At 41.3% G+C, this 11401-nt stretch overlaps 1 protein-coding gene across 1 annotated transcript in view; it reads left to right on the top strand.

Moving 5' to 3' along the window:
* The window catches only part of ell (elongation factor RNA polymerase II), a 35356-nt gene continuing 23955 nt past the window's right edge, over positions 1–11401 (top strand). The window contains exons 1-2 of the mRNA XM_034584277.1: positions 1–207; positions 11125–11169. Of these exons, the coding sequence (XP_034440168.1) occupies positions 73–207; positions 11125–11169 (180 nt within the window). The 5' untranslated portion in view covers positions 1–72. The remainder of the gene's footprint in view (positions 208–11124; positions 11170–11401) is intronic.

Raw genomic sequence — 11401 nt, 5'->3', positions numbered from 1 at the left:
TCATTGAGGAGCGACGGGACTTCTCGGTTTACAACAGAGCGCGTCCGTGCGCGTGGTGGGAACGGCAGCAAGATGGCGGCGCTGAAGGAGGAGCAGTGCTACGGACTGTCCTGTGGAAGAGTGAGCAACGGCAGCAATGTCTCCGTCTTCCACGTTAAACTCACTGACAGCGCGCTGAAGGCCTTCGAGGGCTACCAGAGCGGCAAGGTAAGCGGGCTGTCCCCGGCACCGCGGCGTCCCGGTTCTGCGTGTACAGGTCTGTCCGGGCGGAGGACTCGGTGACAGGCAGAGCGAGGTCAGTCAGTCCCCCCCCCCGGCTCTCAGGCTGCCTCCCTGCCCGATGCGGCTGCCGTCACGCCGCCGCACACAGCCCGCAGCAGGCTGCTGGAGGCTGGGGGTAGCGATGGCGTGGTGGACCGTCTACTGGATCCGCCAGCTACTGGATCTGGCCGGGTGACTTGTTGGATGTTAGGCGGCTGTTTCACGGAGCTACACCCAGACTCGCTCGCTCCGCACCGACTCGGTCATTTAACAAGAGCCCGAGCTCCACTCGTTATTTCACTGTGTTGCTGCGTTTGTTTTCGTTGTTAGAACAGTTCTAACTCCTCACTTGACTCGTGTGAACGTCCGTGATAATTCCAACAGGAAACATGGAGTAACTTGTGTTGGGAGGACGGATGTTTCCAGAAAGTTTAAAGCTGTCAAAAAAGCAGGCAGACCTTGCTAGCTAACGTAGCCTCACATAGAGGGTAACTTTAAATGCCTGAGCCATACCCACCACCTCACTAAAGGTACATGTCTACGGTCCAGTCTTTAATTCAAGCAAAGCCTGATGACAACGTGGTGAATAATTTGGAAAAGTACCCAGTATTATTCATCCGAATCCTGTCTCCCAACCCCCTCACTGCCACTGGAGGCTCAAGTTCACCTCACAGCTTTACAACTGCTCCAAACTTATTTATCTGGAGATCCAACTAATTAACTCACTACATGTCCAGCTCTGATCTCTGGGCTGTTGCTGCTCCTGGTGGCGTTGGCCTGGCTTGTTGTGTAGAGAGCTGTAGGTCTGGTGATGGCCATCTAACATTTCAGCTTCTATAAATATTTGACAGGGAAAACCTGGCAAGCCGTGCAGGAGGAAAGGGCCTTATCCCCCAGCTCCAGTGGCTGTGCACAGCCCAACTGCAACCAATAAACCTGAACAATAAAAGTGTGACAGGTAACTGTGGAGCTACGTCACACGGGCCGAAATTGTCAATATTGGGCGACCCCTCGACTCGTTAAGCTTTTGTCATTCTAGCTACAGTTAGTTGGCAAATAACTGAATGTTTTTTACATTTACAAAGGGCCTTTGTCCTTTAGAGATGTAGAGCGATCTGACATTTTGGCGATGGCACATTATGGCATCATGCTGAATTGTTGCACATGTTTAATTTATAAAAAGAAAAAGGTGATTGTTATTATTATTATTTTTTACTAAAACACAGAGCATACAACCCAAGAGGTTTGTGCTGCTACATCCAACTAGCATTGTTTATAATTCAGGATAGCTTCTCTTCAACAATTTTGGCAAAACATTTTAAAATCATATAGCAACAGAAGGGTTTATACCAATGTGTTATCATTTAGATTCATTGTAATTCAGCGCAGGGTCTTCTTTTCACGAGGAGGCAGGACAACACACGCAAACAGCTCAAGCATCTCGGCCTGTACAGAGTTAAATATTGTCACTTGGGCTTTCCTTGAGGGGTAGATCGCTGCCCCACCCGTAGCACCATTGTTTTCTTTCCACAAAGGAGCATTAAATGCACATCCTTATGAAATCTCATTTTCAACATATGCTAATGTAATGATTACTGCATTAACGACAAGAAATGTTGCTTGTCGGCTCATACACGTAGGACCAAAGAGGCAAGTTGTGAGATCATGCTAAAGGGCCAAGATGCACCTTTTTAAGAACGTTTGTATTAAAGAGATGCAGGCTCGCTACCTGGTCTAGTTGTTTTGCACTCTGCATCATTTCCCCTCTTATTCCGGTTAAAGCCCTTACTCACTATTTGATAAGATCTTAGATGTTGGATTATCAAATGGATGAATCAGGATGGAATAGAGGCAAGTGCTTGTTTTTACGTGTGTTAAGAGCAGTAGATCGACCTTAGCTGGCACAACTGTTAGAATCACATTTTGTCCCTTTTGTGGGGTGGGGGTGTTACTGTGGTTAAAACTTTGGGAGATCTGTTATCAAATCTCATGGTGCTGTTTTTTTGATATAATAACAATACAGGTTATGTTTTTTTATCAGACACACACCAGGAACACACAGGCATAAACACCATGATCACAACAGTTAACAGCTTTCGTTGTGACCCAGTCACATTAGCTTCACACACTGACAGATGATGAGCAGACATCATACCACCCACCTGACCCAGTTAGCATGTGGAGGTGTGCCACGTGTCTAAATTAATTGCATCTGCGTATACATTACATTATGGGAGCACACACTCCTTAGTCAGCCCCACTCACGAGTGCTCAGAGCCGTCTAAAGTTAAAGGTTAAAATTGACACAATGGTTAAATGAAAAACATCAGTGACATGGAGCACATTTGTGCAAAAATAGATTGACAAAAGATATTATGTTATGCTTTCACTCAAAAAGTGGCTATCTGTTGCTTGTCGGTGTGAGATCTGTACAAGCTTTGAGCTTTTGTGACAGTTTTGTCATTTGCTCATGCTATATCTGAAAAATCTTCCCTCTTCTAAACTAAATGCCAAACTGCTTCACCAGAGAGGTTCAAGTTATGTGTGATGTTCTGCCATTTTCCAAGTTCAGACCAACTTGGATAAGCAACTAAGTTGATGATCTAATTTAGTGGTTGGGATGTAATTTATCAATCAAATTAAGGGCTCAATTATTAACACAGACACCACACCACCCAAAACTTGACCATATATTGTTTTCATTCTGGCTCTGGTAACTTCTAGAGAAGCTGAGGCTTCCTCATAACTCAAACACTGGCTGGCACCCAAATGTAGGGGTGAGCTGGGAACTCGATAAAGGAAGCGGAAGAGAGCTACAGAATGACACAAGCCTTCCGAAGAAAAAGTTGTGGTGTGGTCACAGAAGTAATCAGGCTTCATGTTTATGACCCCAGTTTTGCTTGGACAAATATGGTCGTTCCCCTTGACCACTTCCGTTCATCGACGCTGTTCCAAGCCAGTGTGATGTAGCACAGCAGCTTTGATCAATTGTGGACTCAAGCTCACAAAATATGTACGCAGCAAGAACTGTTAGGCTCTATTTGTCAACAGACTTATTGTGAAGTCACTACTATGATACTTTGGAGAGTAAGGAACAAAATGTTCACAGACTTGTTCCAATGTAACATGACCGAATGACAAATGTTGGCTCAGCTGCAAATCTGTTTCTGCCATGTTAACTAGTTCCAAGAATCTTATTATAACTGAGTCATTCTTACTGTGTTCCTGTAGTGGAACAGCAGTCAGCCACTAGCAATAGTTGAGCTTCCTGTATGAGACGTGACTGTCAGCCGGTTCCTCCGTTGGTCGTCTGAGGACAAAGTGAACTGGAGCTACTGCAGTGGGACTATCAGCCCAGAGACTCATGTTTTTTGTCTTTTTTTTTAACAGGCTGTGACATAAGCAAGGAAATAAGTAAAGCTACTTTAACGTCATCAAGCTGAAGGTTATGGGGAGTGCAGATATAAGTTTATAATTTTGTCTCTGGATGTCTGTTGTTGCGACACAGAATTGGACCTGTCATTTGTTCTGAAAATACAAGTAGTCCCATGTGATTGTTAAAACTTTTAGTTAGCCCATGTCACATCTTTTGTCTTGTGGTGAGGTAGTGGTTGTAATTGTTGTTATAACCTGCATAAATTCTTTAGGACATGCATCATCTCTTTGTGAGCTGTTAATTATGTTTCACATTAACATTTAAAGCTCTGGAAGAAATGATCAGTGTCAATGAATATTGGGATGCATTTAATGATGCTGGTTTTAATCCAGTTATTTTTAATAACAAGCTCTTGAAGTAAACCAATGGCTAGTTCTGGCTAGTGTAGTTATATGTTACATAATGCCAGGGCCAGCAAAACAAGGAAACAATAAACATGTCACGCCTGTCGAGATCTGTCATTTTACAGCTGCTGAAAGTGTGAAATATTTAAATTGTGTGGTTTAAGAATGACCTCAGAGAGTTTTTTTACCTGGAAGTCGGAACAAGCGTTAATGTCTTTGTTACATTGAATACATCTGATTTGGTAGTTTTTGTTTCAAATGGCATTGAGAATATAGGACAAGATGTTAAATATCCCTTGTACGTTTGAAGGTCTTCTGCACAATTTAGGTTACCAACTACCAGTAGATGTTAGCAGGTGTTAGTGGCCACCAGCGGATGGTAGGGACATAAACTGTGCACCTTAGTGCCATCAAGTGTTTTGGGTTTGTAATCAATGATACAGGCAGAACTTGAGAGTACTCTTAGGCTAAAGGTAAATCTGACTGGCTACTGGCTTGTATTGTATTTAGGGAGCGCACCAAAGACTTTTGTTTAACATACATTAGGTATGTCCTGTCTCCACTAATGTTGGCTCCTTTTACCTAAACCTGAAGTTTTGGGTTTGTAGACGGGTGTACATCTGACTTTGGTGTGTTATCAGTTCGGCGGGTAGTATAGATAGATAGATATTTGATTACTGACATTTATCTGTGTTTATGGATGAAACATTGACACCCTCTTGAAAATCTTATTTGAAAGCATCCAGTTTTTAATTTGAGAGTTTAAGTTGAATGCCAGAGGTTTACATGTAGATATGGATCAATACTTAGTCAAGTACTTGCGGTGGCAGGCTATAGGGTTCATTGAGGAGGTCAGCTTACAGTGCCTGGCTCCTGGCTACCCCCTGCCTCTGCCCGTATGGGAATGGTATGGGAAGTAATGGAGACTGGGCGGGGATTATGTTGCTTGAAGCTGGTCAGGCTGTGCCAGTGCGATGGTTATTTAAGGAATGCTGACTCCCCAGTTTCAGCAGGTCACAGGACGCTGCAAGGGATGACCATAACCACTAAGGCCAAATATGACTCCAAATGTCATAGTGTTCCTCCGTCCTGTGGCAGCGTTGACACATGTGACCGTGTCAAGCTTGTGTCACTGCACGCGGAGCAGACTCCTTGACCTGCAGTTCCTTTTTCAAGAAATCGGTCAAAGCATAGGTCATGGTTTGATCTTTGGTCTACAAACATACTTTTTGTGCCCGTGCTAGTTGACCAGTATTGAGCAATATTATCCCTGAAATCAGGTACAAGTGTACAGTATTAACTGGAGCTTGTACATATAGCTGTTTTTATACCTGAGCATTCATCAGTTAAAAAATATCACTGAATATTGACTATGAATCAAAGCCCAGACATGATGGCTGAATGGCTGCTTCATCAATTTATAAAACTTGACAGAATCCCATGACCATTGAGCTACTTTTGTTTGTCATGAATTTCAGCCATCTATGCGACTATATGTCGTGCTCCTACAAAATGACAGATGGTTGAAACTACTGTTGGCTACATTATTTATTTTAAGTCCTGTAGCAATTGAATATTCAAGCAGCACGAGTCATGAGGCAGAGTCACTGTGATTGTGGGAGTCTTCACCGAAAGCCACTGGAAGTGCCAGTAATGAAACTGGACTTCTTTGCTTGGATTATATGCTGCTCTCTTACATTAAAAGTATATAAACAAGACATTTTTTATCAACACTTTGCTTTTGAACATTTTTTTGAGTTAATAGATTTTTATTATGTCATACCAGAAAATAAGACTCCGGAAAAGCTAGCTTTATGTATTTATACCAAAAGTGTTTTTGTCATCTCATAGAGGTGTGTACGAGATGTAAATGGCAGTTTATCAGCCAATAACAAATCATGAGCCAAGTTGTAATAACAACTGTAATAGGGAACATAACATCTGTTAAATCCAGGTAACAAATGGTGGCAATGTTTGTCTGACCAGAGGAAGATAGCTTTTGGAAGAGCCTGTGCTAAAGACTGTAATGAGATTCTTTTTATATGATGGAAAAAAGTGAAACTCACTTCAGTTTTCTGCTAAATATCACATTTTGTGCTTTTTTTAATTGTACTGGAGCTGATGACAACATTCAGTCATGACACATCCAAGTGAAACCATAATGTTTTGTCCACACTCTTTGGCTTGCAAACACAGATAATTGTGAAAACAGTGGTCTCATGTTGCATTTTGGATGAATCTGTTAAAACAACAAAGATGTAGTCCTTCACAGACATCAGGTGTCACTTAACAGAAATGTTACTGTAGCCAACAACACCATACAGTGGTTGGCAGTTATTTTGTGAGGGAACTGGGCAAGCATAATAGTGGGATTTTCAATTGATGTCTCACTGCACAGTATTGCTATACATAAGCCTCATAAAATAAACCATCATGACCTAAGGTTAACCCAAGAAGACCCAATGGAGTAACTGGACAAATAATGGTTGATCTTTGCTGACGCAAAAAGAGGAAAAAATAGTAATTTCCTGAAATCTTTGGGAGGAGCTCTATGTGAGAATGTAAATGTCAGTTACTCCAGACATTTAATAGAACTTTTCCTGCCTGGCCCCTAGTACAATGTCTGTGTGAGCCCATGTGAGAATACAGCCAATCTCTGGAAAAGAGAGTGGGTGTGTTGTTGAAGTTTCTAACACCCTATGGACATTAAACTGGAAGAATGCAAATATTTTTTAATGTTTCAGCAAGTATAAATATCACAGCTGACTCAGTAGCTTCCCATCAACTTCAATGTGCTATAAACAAACACATGGTTTCTGCAGTGCAATATATATGTAATGTCCTGCCTCCTACATGCCCCACCCAGACGTCACCCCTCGCAAAGAAATGTTTCTGTTGTGATCGCGTCTGACCCCCAAGACAATCCCATGCTGTCTTCATGCGCTCTTCATATGTGTAAGGCAAAATGTCTGCACCCAATTTTCCTGACATTTTTCGCAGTTCCTGTGTGAAAACAATATAAATGTCCTGATCCTCTCCTCACAACCAACAAGTGGTGCAAAACAAAAGAAACTTGTTCTGCCATTTCAAGCATAAGATCAAAGGTAGCTCAGCAGTCATGAGACGGAAAACACTATAAACCTCAAAGGGTTTATTTCGAGCAATGAAGAACCAGTTAAAGTAAATATACCAACAAGTAGGTTGGTATATTTACCAGGCTAGTTAAGCCTAGGTGCAAACTGTGTCACTTCAAATTCTCGCTTGACACTCCTCTGTCATAGCTATTTTAAAGACTAGACTATTACACCACGTTTCACACACTGGGCACACTCCGTAATGATGCATGCACACTTAATATTGAGAGTGGGTACACTCAGTACCATCTCACACTTGCACAGTGCGTAGCACACTGTGCTCTTTCCACCACTGAAATACTAGACAGGTGGAACATCCCATCATTATGACAGCTACGTATGTAACCTAACACATGACAATTTGGGTGCCACGGCCAATACCCATAGGGATTTGGATATGGCTATTCCTGTATGCATTTACTACAAAACAAAGAAACCCATTGGCATTGCAACATGAGCGAAAGAGTAGAGTTACACTGTGTGGGGAAATAATTTAACTTGATCTATTGAGCCTGTATCAAGAGGCTGGTCATTTTCTACGACTAACAGCTAGGTTCTTGCACCGATAAAATCCTAATATGTTAAATTCAAACTCACTGACATAAACTGTCATAATATAGCATCTTGTAATTGCTTTTGCAGTGCTCATTCTAAACATGCCTGTTGGGAATGGGCTGTGGTGGTGCGGGTTGCAGCTTTCTTTCTGAAACTGTAAAGGTGACCTGCAGTAACTGAGCCGTGGCAAGTAAAGGGCGGCTGCAGGACTCAGTCCACAGGACACTGAAGCCTCGCCATAGCTGCTGCACAAAGAGCTGTTCACCTGTTTATTCAAAGTTCGGTGTAGCTCGACTCAGTATGCAGAACCCTGAACAGAAGAATCGGTTGTCGTTGCCATGAACACGCTGTCATTGTGACATCACTTACATTGAAGAAAGCCAACCGCCGCTGCTGCTATGGTCACCTGTTGGTTCAGTTTATCAATATTGAACGTATCACATGTCCAAATCACACCAAATTCGACACCGTCCTTCCCTAGGCCCTTAACAACACACAGGACAAGTGTGACGGCGATAAGCTGAACAGTTCTCTATGTGTTCCGGATGTTCTCTGTAAGGTTTCAAGATGGTTTGTAGCTTAACTTGTCAATTTTATACCCAATTAAACTGTTGCACAGATTTGAACTTGACCAGGGAGGTTTTTAAACTTTATTTGTATGACCGATTTTGGATCATGAAATGTATATGCTGATCAAAAAGTCTTCCGGATCATGTTAAATTGTGATCACTATTAAGTTGTGCAGCAGTTAAAACATTTGGACACAAAATATCATTGGAGAACTTCAGGTCAGTGTTTGTGTATAATGCTGGACAAAGTACAACGAGAAGACAAGCTTTTGTGTCGTAGGAACAACATTTTCATCAGTTCAGTTTTATCATTAGCTGCGTCTGTCCAGTTGATCCCCATTCTGTCACTGTTTGGCAGCGTGTGAGAACATCCATGGCCTTGTCATCGATCCACGCTCAGGACCCGTACTCTGTCCCTAAGGTTAGCTCTGTGGAACATTCTGGGCTCAGGTCCCAGAAAATAGTGACATGTCAGCAGCCCATTCAAATGAACAGGCTGAGGGTAGCACTATGCTCGCAGCACTGTGATGGGGGAGGGGTACAGGGTGGTTGGAAGTGCTAAAACTGGTGCTGTGTTAAACATTGCAGGGGGAAGCTAGGGAGTGTGGCTCCATGAAAGGTCTGACGTTCCTCGGGAGCTTTTGACTGTTCAGAGCTCAGTACAAACTGAAACCGTCTTTGGTTGCTCACAAAATATTCATAACAGTGGTTTGCTTCTTTCCTACGTCATCAATAAAAACACAACCTCATGATCCTGAGTGGGTTTGTCAGAAGCTATTGAACATGCTACTACTTAGGAAGAATCCGGCCTTTTCTGCTTAGTTGTTTGGCTATAAAGGCAATCAATTATTACACCAGACTTGGTGAAGGCTTGGCTGGCAAGTTGTTGTACCCATGCAGCTGGTGAAACAAGTTTAGCAACACCAAGGATTAGCAAAATTATTTGAAGGAGCCAAAGTTCTGGAAGTAAAGTCTGGGTAATATTTACACAGCCTTCCGCATGTGTGACGTGAGCACAATCCATTTGCTCAAATCAATTTTTCACAGAACAGCAGTAACTAAAGGGAGCGATGCATTGGCATAATGTCACCGTGGCTTTTTATAACCCAGTGACCCCAATCACTTCATTTCCCGACATATCCTATATGGATATCATTATAAATGGCTGGCTGCTATGAAAATAAATAAGCTGCATTACAATGATTACAGTAAGAGAATCATTTTATATCATGTACTGGCTTTATAACTGTGGTACTGATTCACTTAACAATATGTCATTGGCCATGGCACACATTTTGTGGCCTAATGGTTAAAGCACATAACACATAATGACAACGTCCAGTTGTTTTAACCATTTGTTACATGTCATATCCATATATATCAAATAAATATCACTACTCAGTAGAATGTATACCTCCGCCAAGGCCGTGCAATCACGGTAAGGCGAATTCATAGTTACCATGTCTGCCAGTCCACTGTGGTCCTCGTCATGTAAATGTCATCCACCCATGTCCGCAAGGGTAGGCACAGACCCTCATGCAGATGTCCCAAACTGTACGCACTAACTGTGTATGCTCCACTTTAGGGCTGGGCAAATTTGATCGAAAGCATGTTCCTGCAAAGACAGGAAATACCACTAATCTTTTTTACCATCTAAAGTAGAAATGACAGTGATTTGATTTATATCGTGATTATATATATATATATATATATATATATATATATATATATATATATATATATATATATATATATATATATATATATATATATATATATATATATATACAAATTATCGTGATTAAAAATGTTTCCATATGGCCCAGACCAACAGGCATCCTCACTTTAGTAAGAATGGGACTGCTGGCATGGACTAACTAACAAAAAAACAAATGCAGATATCATGACCTCCGTAAAAATCTACTGATATTTTTTGTATTGATTGTGTCTGCATGATCCACAATACTATTGGGGATAATGTGATGAAGAATACTAAGCTCATATTTTAATGCCAACTTGACACCAAACACTGATTGGGACTGTAAGTGAGTAAAGTGAATGCTGTGATGTGAAGTGTGTAAATGAAGCCACACAGAAGCTCACCAGTCTGTGTGTGCATGCTGCGTGTCTCAGGGTCAGGGTTCAGGCAGGAATACAGAGCATGTTGTGTCTTTTAATAGGCTCGTCCTGCTTTGAACCTTTTTAGTCTCAGTCTCTCACTTGATTCCATTTGATCCTTTAAAGCAGCAGCACGTTAGAAATGAATTGTTCTTGTTTTTTTGATGTCCATGAATGTTAACTTATCGCTGCCACTTAAACACGACAATTATCGATGCAAATTGTTACTCTGCTGCTCTATTACACCAGAACTGGAGCACTGTTAACTTCCTGATTACCTCGACATAGTTTTCCTCTTTCAATTACTTTCTGAAGGAGTTTTCTCTTCGGGAACTAAAATACTGCTGATTGTTTGAGTCACTCAATTTCAAATACTGAAACTAAATATTTGAAATTAGAGCTCGACAGATTTATCAGTTTATAAAATCGCCCAATATGAGCCTTTCACAGACATATCGGTATCATGTTTATGTTTATTAATTGACATTCCATTACACAAACATATCTTAAATCTAATATAATGTTAAATTAATAGTTTCTTAGCTTTTTTTCCCTCATTGAATGGTTGAAGCTTCTGGTATAAGAAGTTCATTACTCGAGGGACTTGAACCTACAAGATGTTATCTGAAAATTTGTCTTAATGAAATCTTCTAATGTGCTTACCTTGAAAATGATTTAACACTGCTGTTATTATCTGTGTTTTATAGGTGCTGTCATCACGACCATTGATCAGATTTAATGGAAATCAAGGGGTAAGACATCTTTCTCTCCCTCACAGTCTCCCCCAATTACATGCACCCTCAGTATTGTTTACGTGAATAAAAATATATGTTAAAAACATTTTTCATAGGGTAACACTGGTTGAAAGCTAGTTATTGTTTTTTCTTCCAAAATGACACAGCTATATACAGTATGTTCTGAATTTATTAAAGCATTTGTCTTGTGCTGTCACTGAGACCTGTGCATGCCAATGTTTCTCAGCTT

Source organism: Hippoglossus hippoglossus, chromosome 4 (genome assembly GCF_009819705.1).
Source record: "Hippoglossus hippoglossus isolate fHipHip1 chromosome 4, fHipHip1.pri, whole genome shotgun sequence".
In the NCBI taxonomy this organism is placed as follows: Eukaryota; Metazoa; Chordata; class Actinopteri; order Pleuronectiformes; family Pleuronectidae; genus Hippoglossus; species Hippoglossus hippoglossus.
This window is presented reverse-complemented; position numbering and strand designations above follow the sequence as displayed.